Raw genomic sequence first — 15,615 nt, forward strand, 5'->3', positions numbered from 1 at the left:
ACATTCATTCTCTCCTCCTTCTCACCATTCCAGATTATTCTAGACCAGTGTTTAGCCTTGGATTTTGTGTAGTTTGAACTGGAATATTTACTTGAGATGTTTACTGAGGAACCTTCCAAAGCACAGATTCTCTTTTTTATATAATTCACAGTCAGGCAGGATTTGTCAGCAGCACCTGACAGATGAAAGCAAAGACAGTGTCAGTTTTGATGAAACTCAAAGGAAATTCACTTTAAACCTTGACATTTTTGAGTGGATTCTTTAATTATGATTTTTTTCTGACTGTTGCATCTCAAATTCATATTTACATATTTTTAACAGTAAGGATTTATGATAAAACCACATCAAAACTTTATCTTGTTTCTATGTTCAGGCCACGGGTTTGGTGATACTCACAGACTTCATCAGACTGCAGCTCCTTGACACCACTGACAGCACACAGGAAGTTGTCTTGAGAAGTGTTGGGTATTGGTGGTAATGGGTCTTGATGCATTTCTCTGTTCTTGTACCATTGAGTGTTTGTGGGAGGACAGCTGTTGTTACAGCTCAGTTTGACATGATCCTTCCTTGGAGTCTTTTCAACATGTATTTCTGAGAGAAGATGGTAAACATAGAATCATGGTTAAAAGTAGAAAAATACAGATATCACATATAAACTGAAGAAAACCTGTGATAATGGAAGTGAGGGTACTGTAAATGGGAACTACGTAAAAGTAACAAAACACAAACAAATGAAGAGTAAAATGATGAAAGGATCAGTGTTGTGAGAGGATTGATTGTGAGTGATGGAGAAAGTGAACCTGTGAGGTACGTGATGGAGCAGGGTCCTTTCACTGAAGTGTGGTTGTACAAACACATTCTCCCATCATTGTAGGACACCGTAAAGCAGGTAGAGGAGACCCACTCTGGGTGGAGAGAGAACTGGTTGCTGGATTAAGTTAAGATGAAATAAACTGCAGCATTACTTTGGTGGTTGAAACGCCAGCAAAACATAACTGACCCACTGTGACTGCAGGAGCTCTGAGAGCCTCGTAGCCTTTGATGGCGCAGGAGTATCTGACTGTTTTGTCACTGGTGACCATCTCCTGGTACCATGGAGACCTGTCTTGATAGAGAAGCTCTGAGTTCCTGTACCAGATGTAGGCAGCAGGTCTGTCAGTCAGCGTACAGGTGGTGCTGCACATCAGTGTTACCGTCTGTCCGTCTGTGGTGGGAAACACCTTCACCTGCAGGGCTGAGATGAAGAGAAAGATACAGTGAATTAGCACAAACTCGTCCCTTTCTCTTTAAAGTTAGTCAGTCATCAAGTTTACCTGCAACAGTGAGCTGAATGTGGTCTTCATGGCAGTTTTCTGGTTTCTCATTGCAGCAGTAAGAGGTTTTGTCATCCTTTGTTAAACCCATGACTGATAAAGTCAGATGAGTATCTTTAGATATTTGGTGTTTTAGGCTATTTCCATTTACCAACACTTCTGTCCATGTGGTTCCATCCAGCTTGAACCATTTTGGGATTGGTGAATGTTCAGCTGAGCAGGACAGATTCAATGAAGTACCTTTTAAGGCACAGATGCGGCTGCCTTTCCCCAGAACCCCTTCAGCAGAGAGAAGCACAAGTGAAAACCTGGAGGTTCACCATTAACTTCATGCACTGTTAGTTTTGTCATCAAATACCACAGGAGGTTTTACAAGCTTATGATGCTTTTGATGTTAACTAAACGCCAACTCACAAATTATCAAACATAGATTCTCTCTGACAAACGCACAAAAAAATTATTCCTACCTGAGTTGAGGATGAAACCAATAACTGCAAATCCCAGTTTTGTAGCAAACATTGCCGTTTTCAACTTAAAATGTGTTTTAAGATTAATATGAAACTACCTTTAATGGCAACAAAGTAAAAACATACAAGTATGATCTATGTAACCGACTCTCTTCTAATGAAATAAACACACATCTGTTAAAACAGGAAGTGAACTTTGTAAAGTCGGCATGTACCTTCCAATCTCCACTTCCTGCTATATTTTGTGGTTTCAAAAGGACCTCTAGTGAAGCATCTGTGTCATGCATTTTTATAGATTTTCCATGATCTTGTCCTTTACATTTTATTACAAAGTTGCTGCAGTGAGCTAGAAGGTCAAGGACAGAAATATCTGATTTCATTTTAGCTGTGGTGACCCGGCCTGAAACCATCACATACATACGAGCTTTAAGAGCTGCGTTAACACCAACACAGGACTACAACCATTATAATGAAGACAAAACTATTGCATATTTAGATGTCTTTTAATGTTGTTTCCAGTGTCAGCAGTGGTGAGAGTTAGAAGACAGTGGAGAAAGAGCGGCATAGAGATCATCGGTGTGTTGTCGGGTGAAGTGAAGTCTGCTGTATTGATGATCATCTTGCTCTGTTTTTGCTGTTGCCACATTTTCATAGTGGCTCTCAGGGTTTTGCTGAGGAGAAACAACCAAGATTTATTCTCAAATCCAGATGCAATTCAGTGTTTTCAGTCTGAAGTCACTTGTTATACAATTAGAAACACGTGAGGGAGGGGTCTTCAGTGATAACTTGAAATATTTAACGAACACTGTATTATATTTACCATCTCAATGTTGTCTGACATCCCAGGTCCTGAATGTTGATTGGAAAACTTGCTTTTTCTGATTTTCAACCAAAAAGTGCTGAGTTAATATACAATATAATACAAATGAAACAGTTCTTGATTTAACAGTGACCATTTTCACCCACATAATCCAGATGATGACAAGTGAGGTGAAGACCAGGAGAGCAACACCAACTCCTGCAGCTGCCGCCAGGGTCCATTTTAATGAGGAACTCTGAACTCTGAGTGTCTTTTCAGGAGATCTAACATCTCTCTGAGTGTTCACAGCACAGGAGTAGTTTCCTGCATGCTGAGTTGTGACTACATCCAGAACCAGGTGTTTGTTTTGGTGCTCTGGCAGCTGTAGAAGTTGATCATTCAGGTACCAGATGTAGTTCTTGTTGTTGGTCAGAGGACAGCTGGTGCTGCAGGTCAGTTTGACTCGATCACCTTCTGTCACCTCTGTAGATGGACTGATCTTGACTTTTATGTCTGATTCAAATGCAGAAAACAGATATTTTCACACATGTTTCAGACAGGAAAGCACTTTATCATGTAAAGTGATTCACAAAACTGTAGAAATGATCAACAATTTTTGCCTCTGCTGTTTTCCACACATTCATGCTAAAATTTCAGCACTAATTTACATGAAAGTTAGCACATTTCCTATAAAAGATAACTTTTATTTAACTTCAATTTTGATTCGGACTATTTACTTATTGTAAGGCAAAATGAGAAAATCTTGTATTTTGATGTGGCTCAGATACAAAGCTCTCTCGATTTAAGATTGTTTTATATTTTATGATCCAGATTTACCTGTAACAATCAGAACAGTTCCGGGTTTCTGACTTGTGTTGTCATCTTGGAGCCTCAATCTGTATTCTGCTGAGTCACTTTGCTTCACAGATTTAATTGACAGTGTGTGAATCTGCTTCTCTTGGTCCTCATGATATGTAAAATGATCAGTTTTCAATACATTCATTCTCTCCTCCTTCTCACGATTCCAGAATATTCTAGACCAGTGTTTAGCCTTGGATTTTGTGTACTTTGAACTGGAATATTTACTTGAGATGTTTACTGAGGAACCTTCCAAAGCACAGATTCTCTTTTTTATATAATTCACAGTCAGGCAGGATTTGTCAGCAGCACCTGACAGATGAAAGCAAAGACGGTGTCAGTTTTGATGAAACTGAAAGGAAATTCACTTTAAACCTTGACATTTTTGAGTGGATTCTTTAATTATGATTTTTCTCTGACTGTTGCATCTCAAATTCATATTTACATATTTTTTAACAGTAAGGATTTACATCAAAACTTTATCTTGTTTCTATGTTCAGGCCACGGGTTTGGTGATACTCACAGACTTCATCAGACTGCAGCTCCTTGACACCACTGACAGCACACAGGAAGTTGTCTTGAGAAGTGTTGGGTATTGGTGGTAATGGGTCTTGATGCATTTTTCCGTTCTTGTACCATTGAGTGGTTGTGTGTGGCCAGCTGGTGTTACAGCTCAGTGTGACATGATCCTTCCTTGGAGTCTTTTCAACATATATTTCTGAGAGAAGATGGTAAACATAGAATCATGGTTAAAAGTAGAAAAATACAGATATCACATATAAACTGAAGAAAACCTGTGATAATGGAAGTGAGGGTACTGTAAATGGGAACTACGTTACAGTAACAAAACACAAACAAATGAAGAGTAAAATGATGAAAGGATCAGTGTTGTGAGAGGATTGATTGTGAGTGATGAAAGTGAACCTGTGGGGTACGTGATGGAGCAGGGTCCTTTCACTGAAGTGTGGTTGTACAAACACATTCTCCCATCATTGTAGGACACCGTAAAGCAGGTAGAGGAGACCGACTCTGGGTGGAGAGAGAACTGGTTGCTGGATTAAGTTCAGATTAAATAAACTGCAGGATTACTTTGGTGGTTGAAACGCCAGCGAAACATAACTGACCCACTGTGACTGCAGGAGCTCTGAGAGCCTCGTAGCCTTTGATGGCGCAGGAGTATCTGACTGTTTTGTCACTGGTGACCATCTCCTGGTACCATGGAGACCTGTCTTGATAGAGAATCTCTGAGTTCCTGTACCAGATGTAGGCAGCAGGTCTGTCAGTCAGCGTACAGGTGGTGCTGCACATCAGTGTTACCGTCTGTCCGTCTGTGGTGGGAAACACCTTCACCTGCAGGGCTGAGATGAAGAGAAAGATACAGAGAATTAGCACAAACTCGTCCCTTTCTCTTTAAAGTTAGTCAGTCATCACGTTTACCTGTAACAGTGAGCTGAATGTGGTCTTCATGGCAGTTTTCTGGTTTCTCATTGCAGCAGTAAGAGGTTTTGTCGTCCTTTGTCAAACCCATGAATGATAAAGTCGGGTGGGTATCTTTAGATATCTGGTGTTTTAGGCTACTTCCATTAACAGACACATCTGTCCAATTGGTTTCATTCATTTTGAACCATTTTGGGATTGTAGAATGTTTAGCTGAGCAGGACAGATTCAATGAAGTACCTTTTAAGGCACAGATGTGGCTGCCTTTCCCCAGAACCCCTTCAGCAGAGAGAAGCACAAGTGAAAACCTGGAGGCACCATTAACTTCATGCACTGTTAGTTTTGTCATCAAACACCACAGGAGGTTTTACAAGCTTATGATGCTTTTGATGTTAACTAAACTCCAACTCACAAAGTATCAAACATAGATTCTCTCTAACAAACGCACAAAAAAATTATTCCTACCTGAGTTGAGGATGATTCCAACAACGGCAAATACAAGTTTTGTTGAAAACATTGCTGTTTTCAACTTAAAATGTGTTTTAAGATTAATATGAAGCTGCCTTTAACGGCAACAAAGTAAAAACATACAAGTATGATCTACTGTATGTCACCGACGCTCTTCTTATGAACTCAACACACATCTGTTAAAACAGGAAGAGAACTTTGTAAAGTCGGCATGTACCTTCAAATTTCCACTTCCTTAGAATGTGCTTTAAGATGGATTTATAGATGAAATAAGACAAGATAATAAGACAAGAATGAGAAGTTAGTGTCAGGAGCACTTTTTATAGACAAACCCACAATAAAGAGGAAGAGACTAAAATGGCACAATGCTGTCATGGTTGGGTTTTGAAATTATATTTTTTAAATTAGAGAATTTATTTATGTTTCCCAAAACATTTTTCATTCAACTTCCCTGTACAGAATACCACATCAGCATACTGTAAGGCAGTTCAGTTCATTTCATCTTTACTTTTATGTCTGTTACAATCTAAATTCTCTCTAGGGTTTTTTTGCAGAAAACAGGGCCTGACCCTCAACAGGCAATAGTGGCACGGAGAAACTCCCCTTTCAAGGGAAGAAATTTTGATCAGGTCCAGACTCAAATGGGAGAGGAGAGGAGAGGCAGCCATGAACCAGCGTGCGTGACAGAAACCCATCAGGCGATCATGTTTCTGTACCCCAGCAGCATCGGCACATAGGAGCATAAATAAAAGAATGTATCCAAATAATACATTTCCTGCGTATGGTAATTAGTCTGACTATAATTATAACTGTAACAACGGAATTACTGTACCATATGCTTTCTCAAAGAGTAAGGTTTTAGGCCTCATCTTAAAAGTAGAGGGAGTCAGCCTCCTGTACCTGGACAGGGAGCTGGTTAATGGGCAGCCAATGAATAGAAGCCAGCTCAGGAGTCATGTGATCTCTTCTGTTAGTGCGGTCAGAAGTGTAGCTGCAGCAGTTGCATGAGCTTGAGACTTCTCAGCACTATTTGCACATCCTGATAATATTGAGCTACAATAGTCTAGCCTGGAAGTAACAAATGCTTCATGCTGGATGCTTCATGCTGCATCAATATTTTCCAAGTCTTTGCAATGTTTCTCAAGTGAAAAAAGCCTACTCTGTCTTATACACTAGTCGCACATGTGTCAAACTCAGTCCTCAAGGGCCACAATCCTGCCGGGTTTTCTATCCCACTGAATGCATTTTCAGCCTGGTAGGACAGATTTTACTAAGTCTTAGTAAAATGGAAAACATCAGCACCTATTTCATATAGTATATTTCTAATGTACATGTTTACAGCTACCCTTTATTAAAGTTTGGTTTTTCAGTCAGCGTACAGGTGGTGCTGCACATCAGTGTTACCGTCTGTCCGTCTGTGGTGGGAAACACCTTCACCTGCAGGGCTGAGATGAAGAGAAAGATACAGAGAATTAATGCTTCAATGCTCACGTTGGCAATGACAGTGTGACCTGGAGAGGTGTGATTGGGAAGAACGGCCCCCCTGATCTGAACCCGAGTGGTGTTTTGTTATTGGACTTCTGTGCTCGTCTCAGATTGTCCATAACGAACACCTTGTTCAGACATAAAGGCGTCCACATGTGCACTTGGCACCAGGACGCCTTAGGCCGCAGATCGATGATCGACTTTGTGGTTGTGTCATCGGATTTGCGGCCGCATGTTCTGGACACTCGGGTGAAGAGAGGGGCGGAGCTGTCAACTGATCACCACCTGGTGGTGATCAGTTGACCGATGGTGGGGAAGGATGCCGGACAGACCCGGCAGGCCCAAACGTGTTGTGAGGGTCTGCTGGGAACGCCTGGCAGAGTCCCCTGTCAGAAGGAGCTTCAACTCACGCCTCCGGGAGAGCTTTGACCATGTCCCGGGGGAGGCGGGGGACATTGTTGAGGCAGCTGACCGGTGCTGTGGCCGCAAGGTGGTTGGTGCCTGTCGTGGCGGCAATGCCCGAACCCGCTGGTGGACACCAGCGGGTGAGGGATGCCGTCAAGCTGAAGAAGGAGTCGTATCGGGCCTTACTGGCCTGTGGGACTCCTGAGGCAGCAGATAGGTACCGGCGTGCCAAGCGGAGTGCAGCTACGGCGGTTGCCGAGGCAAAGACTCGGGCATGGGAAGAGTTCGGTGAGGCCATGGAGAACGACTTTCAGACGGCCTCGAAAAGGTTCTGGACCACCATCCAGCGTCTGAGTGGGGGGAAGCAGTGCTCTGTCAACACTGTGTATAGTGGTGATGGTGTGCTGCTGACCTCAACTCGGGATGTTGTGGATCGGTGTAAGGAATACTTCGAGGACCTCCTCAATCCCACCAACACGCCTTCCAGTGAGGAAGTAGGGCCTGGGGACCTGGAGATGGGCTCTCGTATCTCCGGGGCTGAAGTTGCCGAGGTAGTCAAAAAACTCCTCGGTGGCAAGGCCCCGGGGGTGGATGAGATCCGCCCAGAGTCCCTTAAGGCTCTGGATGTTGTAGGGCTGTCGTGGTTGACTCGACTCTGCAACATCGCGTGGACATCGGGGGCAGTGCCGCTGGATTGGCAGACCGGGGTGGTAGTCCCTCTTTTTAAGAAGGGGGACCGGAGGGTGTGTTCCAACTATAGGGGGATCACACTCCTCAGCCTCCCTGGTAAGGTCTATTCAGGGGTACTGGAGAGGAGGGTCCGCCGGATAGTCGAACCTCGGATTCAGGAGGAACAATGTGGTTTTCGTCCTGGGCATGGAACAGTGGACCAGCTCTACACCCTCAGCAGGGTCTTCGAGGGTGCATGGGAGTTTGCCCAACCAGTCCACATGTTTTGTGGACTTGGAGAAGGCATTCGACCGTGTCCCTCGGGGGGTCCTGTGGGGGGTCCTCCGAGAGTATGGGGTGTCGGGCCCGCTGATACGGGCTGTCCGCTCCCTGTACGATCGGTGCCAGAGTTTGGTCCGAATTGCTGGCAGTAAGTCGAACTCGTTTCCGGTGAGGGTTGGCCTCCGCCAGGGCTGCCCTTTGTCACCGATTCTGTTCATAATTTTTATGGACAGAATTTCTAGGTGCAGTCATGGTGTTGAGGGGATCCGGTTTGGTGACCTCAGGATCGGGTCTCTGCTTTTTGCGGATGATGTGGTCCTGTTGGCGTCATCGGCCCGTGACCTCCAACTATCACTGGATCGGTTCGCCGCCGCATGTGAAGTGGCTGGGATGAGAATCAGCACCTCCAAATCCGAGGCCATGGTTCTCGACCGGAAAAAGGTGGAGTGCCTTCTCCGGGTAAAGGAGGAGATCCTGCCCCAAGTGGAGGAGTTTAAGTACCTCGGGGTCTTGTTCACGAGTGAGGGAAGAATGGAGCGGGAGATCGACAGGCGGATCGGTGCGGCGTCCGCAGTAATGCGGGCTCTGCACCGGTCCGTTGTGGTGAAGAGAGAGCTGAGCCGAAAGGCGAAGCTCTCGATTTACCGGTCGATCTTCGTTCCTACCCTCACCTATGGTCATGAGCTTTGGGTAATGACCGAAAGAACAAGATCACGGGTACAAGCGGCTGAAATGAGCTTCCTCCGTAGGGTGGCTGGGCTCTCCCTTAGAGATAGGGTGAGAAGCTCTGCCATCCGGGAGGAGCTCGGAGTAGAGTCGCTGCTCCTCCGCGTTGAGAGGAGCCAGATGGGGTGGCTTGGGCATCTAATCAGGATGCCCCCTGGACGCCTCCCTGGTGAGGTGTTCAGGGCATGTCCCTCCGGTAGGAGACCCCCGGGGAGACCCAGGACACGTTGGAGAGACTATGTCTCTCGACTGGCCTGGGAACGCCTGGGGATCCCTCCGGATGAGCTGGAGGAGGTAGCTGGGGAGAGGGAAGTCTGGGCTTCTCTCCTTAGGCTGCTGCCCCCGCGACCCGACCCCGGATAAGCGGTAGAGAATGGATGGATGGATGGATGGATACAGAGAATTAGCACAAACTCGTCCCTTTCTCTTTAAAGTTAGTCAGTCATCAAGTTTACCTGTAACAGTGAGCTGAATGTGGTCTTCATGGCAGTTTTCTGATTTCTCATTGCAGCAGTAAGAGGTTTTGTCATCCTTTGTTAAACCTGTGACTGATAAAGTCGGATGAGTATCTTTAGATATCTGGTGTTTTAGGCTATTTCCATTTACCAACACTTCTGTCCACTTGGTTCCATCCAGCTTGAACCATTTTGGGATTGTAGAATGTTCAGCTGAGCAGGACAGATTCAATGAAGTACCTTTAAAGGCACAGATGCCTTTCCCCAGAACCCCTTCAACAGAGAGAAGCACAAGTGAAAACCTGGAGGCTCATCATTAACTTCATGCACTCTTAGTTTTGTCATCAAACACCACAGGAGGTTTTACAAGCTTATGATGCTTTTGATGTTAACTAAACGCCAACTCACAAAGTATCAAACATAGATTCTTTTTAACAAACGCACAAAAAAATTATTCCTACCTGAGTTGAGGATGATACCAACAATGGCAAATCCCAGTTTTGTTGAAAACATTGCTGTTTTCAACTTAAAATGTGTTTTAAGATTAATATGAAACTACCTTTAACGGCAACAAAGTAAAAACATACAAGTATGATCTACTGTATGTTACCGACGCTCTTCTTATGAATTCAACACACATCTGTTAAAACAGGAAGAGAACTTTGTAAAGTTGGCATGTACTTTCAAATCTCCACTTCCTGCTATTATTTGTGGTTTAAAAAGGACCTCTAGTGAAACATCAGTGTCATGCATTTTTATAGATTTTCCATGATCTTGTCCTTTACATTTTATTACAAAGTTGCTGCAGTGAGCTAGAAGGTCAAGGACAGAAATATCTGATTTAATTTTAGCTGTGGTGACCCGACCTGAAACCATCACATACATACGAGCTTTAAGAGCTTTGTTAACACCCAACACAGGACTACAACCATTATAATGAAGACAAAACTATTGCATATTTAGATGTCTTTTAATGTTGTTTCCAGTGTCAGCAGTGGTGAGAGTTAGAAGACAGTGGAGAAAGAGCGGTATAGAGATCATCGGTGTGTTGTCGGGTGAAGTGAAGTCTGCTGTATTGATGATCATCTTGCTCTGTTTTTGCTTTTGCCACGTTTTCATAGTGGCTCTCAGGGTTTTGCTGAGGAGAAACAACCAAGATTTAGCCTCTAATCCAGATGCAATTCAGTGTTTTCAGTCTGAAGTCACTTGTGATACAATTAGAAACACGTGAGGGAGGGGTCTTCAGTGATAACTTGAAATATTTAACGAACACTATATTATATTTACCATCTCAATGTTGTCTGACATCCCAGGTCCTGAATGTTGATTGGAAAACTTGCATTTTCTGATTTTCAACCAAAAAGTGCTGAGTTAATATACAATATAATACAAATGAAACAGTTCTTGATTTAACAGTGACCATTTTCACCCACATAATCCAGATGATGACAAGTGAGGTGAAGACCAGGAGAGCAACACCAACTCCTGCAGCTGCCGCCAGGGTCCATTTTAATGAGGAACTCTGAACTCTGAGTGTCTTTTCAGGAGATCTAACATCTCTCTGAGTGTTCACAGCACAGGAGTAGTTTCCTGCATGCTGAGTTGTGACTACATCCAGAACCAGGTGTTTGTTTTGGTGCTCTGGCAGCTGTAGAAGTTGATCATTCAGGTACCAGATGTAGTTCTTGTTGTTGGTCAGAGGACAGCTGGTGCTGCAGGTCAGTTTGACTCGATCACCTTCTGTGAGAAGGTCTCACCTCTGGGTGAGAACAGTAAAACAGAGTGATGCATAAAGAGCTTCCCGTCTTGACCGTACGTTGAGAAACAGGAGGAAGTGGTAAATCTAGCAGCTTGAAAATAGCAGTCAAAACAACGTCATGTACTTGTCTGCAAAGTACATTGATGTAACTTTGAGATGTTGTAATACCCTGAAGCTCTCCTCTCCATTTCCACTTCTTCTGTTAATGGGACGACATGACTTCACCCTTAGATGCTGGTGAATGATTACTGCCTTACATGGACATGTTTTTTAAGGTTTAAGTTATTTAAAGACAACACCCATCCGCGCAACTTTTTTTTTTCCTGTTACTCAGACTTGATTTTGGAAGCAGATGATTAATTGCATTTTTTTGTTTATGCACTGTAAATCACGTACAGTATTTGTTTTACCTCTATACCTGTGGACTAACATTTAAAATGTTACGTGTTTCTCTTCATTAATGTCTTCTGGAGTGTATCCCAGATGTAGATATGTGAATGCCTTCATAATACTGCAAAACTGCCGGTCATCTGATGGAAGACTCCAAGTAATTATTTACTGCGCATTTATTAAACAAAAGGTACAGCACTTATTTTCTTTATACATCCAAACTTTGTTCTGTCAGTTTCCAACATTTAATAACAACTATTACATGTACGGTGTTACAAAAAAGAAATAAACAGAAATGGCATTAGCCTATTGGTAACAAGTGCCTCATCATTGACACAGCCGTTTCGTTTCTTACATTGTTTGTTTATTATTTACTTTTGTTATAGATAGATAGAGATATATTGATAAAATAAGTTGGGATATTTACACAAATGTGTGATTACATAGGGTGGCTGTAAATGTCAATAACGGCAGGTTTGTGTGTCTGGTAATGTCGCGACGGAGTATTATTGAGAATAAACTGCTTTTTAACAAAGTGTTGGCGTCACCATTCGAAGGGTAGGATTTACAAAATGGTCCAAAACGATCAACGCAATTCGTCCATGTTACATGCACATAATACAATTAATATTTTCTTTGTGTTACTTCACATGTTGACGAGTTTAATAGCAGGCTGCTACTACACAGCAGGTCAAAACTGCAGAGCATCACAGGTGATGATCCATTCAGGTAAGTTCACTTCACAGAGCCTATGCTGTATTATTATTATTATTATTATGATTATTATTATTATTGCATCTATATAACTGTGAAAAACTGTCTAAAATGCAGGATAAAGCCTGTTCAGGTCCTTACTAAATGATCAATTTAATGTAAGTGTATATGAAGCACATCTGCTTAATTTTATCCCATCTTCTATCAGTGAATAAGTTGCCGTTTTAGTTCTGTCTTAATCAGCAGGAATCCACAAACTGGGGACGATGATCAGTTGTGGTCCCACCAATATTATGGTCTCAGACTAAAGACTAAGATGATTAATTGTATAAATACTTGGAGGAATCAGAAATTACACTATAAGATGCTTGTTTATGTACAGCGGTTCCTCAGACAGACAACAGCATAAGGGATGTGCTGTTCCTGTTGGTGCTGATGAGGTTGGACCATGCTGTCAAGAGGATCCACATCAGTCTGGGGGAAACGTATGCTGCTGGAGTAAATGCCATTCTCCTCCGTGGGTTGATCTGTGATTTCCTCATGCACAGGACCGTGATTTACCTGACAATGAGGCAAGACACCGAATGTTGGTGTTATGTTTGTTTTAGGAAGATGGTTATAGTTAAGGAGCATCGGGCCACTTACCTCCTCCAACTTGAGGACAGTATTCTGGCTCAACTTTCCCTTTCCTCTGAAATGAATGTTAAAAAAAACCCAACTTGTGATACCAGTCACATTTGATGTGTGTTATGTGATTAACTCAGTTTACATCAGGTTCTGTTCTGTCACCTCTGTAGATGGACTGATCTTGACTTTTATGTCTGATTCAAATGCAGAAAACAGATATTTTCACACGTTTCAGACAGGAAAGCACTTTATCATGTAAAGTGATTCACAAAACTGTAGAAATGATCAACAATTTTTGCCTCTGCTGTTTTCCACACATTCATGCTAAAATTTCAGCACTAATTTACATGAAAGTTAGCACATTTCCTATGAAAGATAACTTTTATTTAACTTCAATTTTGATTTGAACTATTTACTTATTGGAAGGCAAAATGAGAAAATCTTGTATTTTGATGTGGCTCAGATACAAAGCTCTCTCGATTTAAGATTGTTTATATTTTATGATCCAGATTTACCTGTAACAATCAGAACAGTTCCGGGTTTCTGACTTGTGTTGTCATCTTGGTGTCTGAATCTGTATTCTGCTGAGTCACTTTGCTTCACAGATTTAATTGACAGTGTGTTAATCTGCTTCTCTTGGTCCTCATGATATGTAAAATGATCAGTTTTCAATACATTCATTCTCTCCTCCTTCTCACCATTCCAGATCATTCTAGACCAGTGTTTAGCCTTGGATTTTGTGTATTTTGAACTGGAATATTTACTTGAGATGTTTACTGAGGAACCTTCCAAAGCACAGATTCTCTTTTTTATATAATTCACAGTCAGGCAGGATTTGTCAGCAGCACCTAACAGATGAAAGCAAAGACGGTGTCAGTTTTGATGAAACTCAAAGGAAATTCACTTTAAACCTTGACATTTTTCAGTGGATTCTTTAATTATGATTTTTTTTTTCTGACTGTTGCATCTCAAATTCATATTTACATATTTTTAACAATAAGGATTTATGATGAACCCACATCAAAACTTTATCTTGTTTCTATGTTCAGGCCACGGGTTTGGTGATACTCACAGACTTCATCAGACTGCAGCTCCTTGACACCACTGACAGCACACAGGAAGTTGTCTTGAGAAATGTTGGGTATTAGTGGTAATGGGTTTTTATGCATTTCTCTGTTCTTGTACCATTGAGTGGTTGTGTGTGGCCAGCTGGTTTTACAGCTCAGTTTGACATGATCCGTCCTTGGAGTCTTTTCAACATATATTTCTGAGAGAAGATGGTAAACATAGAATCATGGTTAAAAGTAGAAAAATACAGATATCACGTATAAACTGAAGAAAACCTGTGATAATGGAAGCGAGGGTACTGTAAATGGGAACTACATAACAGTAACAAAACACAAACAAATGAAGAGTAAAATGATGAAAGGATCAGTGTTGTGAGAGGATTGATTGTGAGTGATGAAAGTGAACCTGTGGGGTACGTGATGGAGCAGGGTCCTTTCATTGAAGTGTGGTTGTGCAAACACATTCTCCCATCATTGTAGGACACCGTAAAGCAGGTAGAGGAGACCCACTCTGGGTGGAGAGAGAACTGGTTGCTGGATTAAGTTCAGATTAAATAAACTGCAGGATTACTTTGGTGGTTGAAACACCAGCGAGACATAACTGACCCACTGTGACTGCAGGAGCTCTGAGAGCCTCGTAGCCTTTGATGGCGCAGGAGTATCTGACTGTTTTGTCACTGGTGACCATCTCCTGGTACCATGGAGACCAGTCTTGATAGAGAAGCTCTGAGTTCCTGTACCAGATGTAGGCAGCAGGTCTGTCAGTCAGCGTACAGGCGGTGCTGCACATCAGTGTTACCGTCTGTCCGTCTGTGGTGGGAAACACCTTCACCTGCAGGGCTGAGATGAAGAGAAAGATACAGAGAATTAGCACAAACTCGTCCCTTTCTCTTTAAAGTTAGTCAGTCATCAAGTTTACCTGTAACAGTGAGCTGAATGTGGTCTTCGTGGCAGTTTTTTGGTTTCTCATTGCAGCAGTAAGAGGTTTCGTCGTCCTTTGTTAAACCCGTGACTGATAAAGTCGGATGAGTATCTTTAGATATCTGGTGTTTTAGGCTATTTCCATTTACTAACACTTCTGTCCACTTGATTCGATCCAGTTTGAACCATTTTGGGATTGTAGAATGTTCAGCTGAGCAGGACAGATTCAATGAAGTACCTTTTAAGGCACAGCTGCGACTGCCTTTCCCCAGAACCCCTTCAGCAGAGAGAAGCACAAGTGAAAACCTGGAGGCTCACCATTAACTTCATGCACTGTTAGTTTTGTCATCAAACACCACAGGAGGTTTTACAAGCTTCTGATGCTTTTGATGTTAACTAAACTCCAACTCACAAAGTATCAAACATAGATTCTCTCTAACAAACGCACAAAAAAATTATTCCTACCTGACTTGAGGATGAAACCAACCACGGCAAATACAAGTTTTGTTGCAAACATTGCTGTTTTCAACTTAAAATATGTTTTAAGATTAATATGAAACTACCTTTAACGGCAACAAAGTAAAAACATACAAGTATGACCTATGTCACTGACGCTCTTCTTATGAACTCAACACACATCTGCTAAAACAGGAAGAGAACTTTGTAAAGTTGGCATGTACCTTCAAATCTCCACTTCCTGCTATTATTTGTGGTTTAAAACGGACCTCAAGTGAAGCATCTGTGTCATGCATTTTTATAGATTTTCCATGATC

At 42.3% G+C, this 15,615-nt stretch overlaps 3 protein-coding genes across 4 annotated transcripts in view; all 3 read right to left on the minus strand.

Moving 5' to 3' along the window:
- The window catches only part of LOC115253203 (uncharacterized), a 90,598-nt gene extending 88,648 nt beyond the window's left edge, over positions 1-1,950 (minus strand). The window contains exons 1-6 of the mRNA XM_029850395.1: positions 1,781-1,950; positions 1,314-1,592; positions 1,001-1,234; positions 801-905; positions 397-591; positions 3-175 (exon numbers count right to left, since the gene is read on the minus strand). Of these exons, the coding sequence (XP_029706255.1) occupies positions 3-175; positions 397-591; positions 801-905; positions 1,001-1,234; positions 1,314-1,592; positions 1,781-1,832 (1,038 nt within the window). The 5' untranslated portion in view covers positions 1,833-1,950. The remainder of the gene's footprint in view (positions 1-2; positions 176-396; positions 592-800; positions 906-1,000; positions 1,235-1,313; positions 1,593-1,780) is intronic.
- Positions 1,951-2,264: 314 nt separating this feature from the next.
- LOC105419843 (uncharacterized) lies at positions 2,265-5,345 on the minus strand. Of its 2 annotated transcripts, none has more exons than XM_029850396.1 (8): positions 4,875-5,345; positions 4,562-4,795; positions 4,362-4,466; positions 3,961-4,155; positions 3,417-3,749; positions 2,747-3,092; positions 2,601-2,658; positions 2,265-2,451 (listed from the first exon to the last, which is right to left on the minus strand). In XM_029850396.1, exons 1-8 carry the CDS (start codon positions 5,221-5,223, stop codon positions 2,302-2,304), a joined length of 1,770 nt encoding a protein of 589 aa, XP_029706256.1. In that variant the 5' UTR covers positions 5,224-5,345; the 3' UTR covers positions 2,265-2,301. The 2 variants fall into 2 exon arrangements, with proteins under 2 accessions (XP_029706256.1, XP_029706257.1); XM_029850397.1 differs by having other exon boundaries at positions 2,310-2,451; positions 2,734-3,092.
- Positions 5,346-12,620: 7,275 nt separating this feature from the next.
- Positions 12,621-15,148, minus strand: LOC105418277 (uncharacterized). Its single transcript, XM_029850408.1, has 8 exons — positions 14,841-15,148; positions 14,528-14,761; positions 14,328-14,432; positions 13,927-14,121; positions 13,370-13,702; positions 13,017-13,048; positions 12,873-12,918; positions 12,621-12,788 (listed from the first exon to the last, which is right to left on the minus strand). Exons 2-8 carry the CDS (start codon positions 14,709-14,711, stop codon positions 12,766-12,768), a joined length of 918 nt encoding a protein of 305 aa, XP_029706268.1. The 5' UTR covers positions 14,712-14,761; positions 14,841-15,148; the 3' UTR covers positions 12,621-12,765.
- Positions 15,149-15,615: the final 467 nt, after the last annotated feature.

Source organism: Takifugu rubripes, chromosome 17, assembly GCF_901000725.2.
Source record: "Takifugu rubripes chromosome 17, fTakRub1.2, whole genome shotgun sequence".
NCBI classification, from domain to species: domain Eukaryota; kingdom Metazoa; phylum Chordata; class Actinopteri; order Tetraodontiformes; family Tetraodontidae; genus Takifugu; species Takifugu rubripes.

Bases quoted from the DNA above. Each gene is read 5' to 3' on its own strand.
- LOC105419843 (XM_029850396.1), bottom strand. From the start codon at position 5,223: ATGACAAAACTAACAGTGCATGAAGTTAATGGTGCCTCCAGGTTTTCA. The intron at 4,796-4,874 runs GTAAACGTGATG...TCTTCATCTCAG, and splicing joins CATTCAGCTCACTGTTACAG to CCCTGCAGGTGAAGGTGTTT. The intron at 3,093-3,416 runs GTAAATCTGGAT...CATTTGAATCAG, and splicing joins AACTGTTCTGATTGTTACAG to ACATAAAAGTCAAGATCAGT.
- LOC105418277 (XM_029850408.1), bottom strand. From the start codon at position 14,711: ATGTGCAGCACCGCCTGTACGCTGACTGACAGACCTGCTGCCTACATC. The intron at 12,919-13,016 runs GTGACAGAACAG...CATTCATTTCAG, and splicing joins AGATCAGTCCATCTACAGAG to AGGAAAGGGAAAGTTGAGCC. The intron at 12,789-12,872 runs GTAAGTGGCCCG...CCTCATTGTCAG, and splicing joins CTGTCCTCAAGTTGGAGGAG to GTAAATCACGGTCCTGTGCA.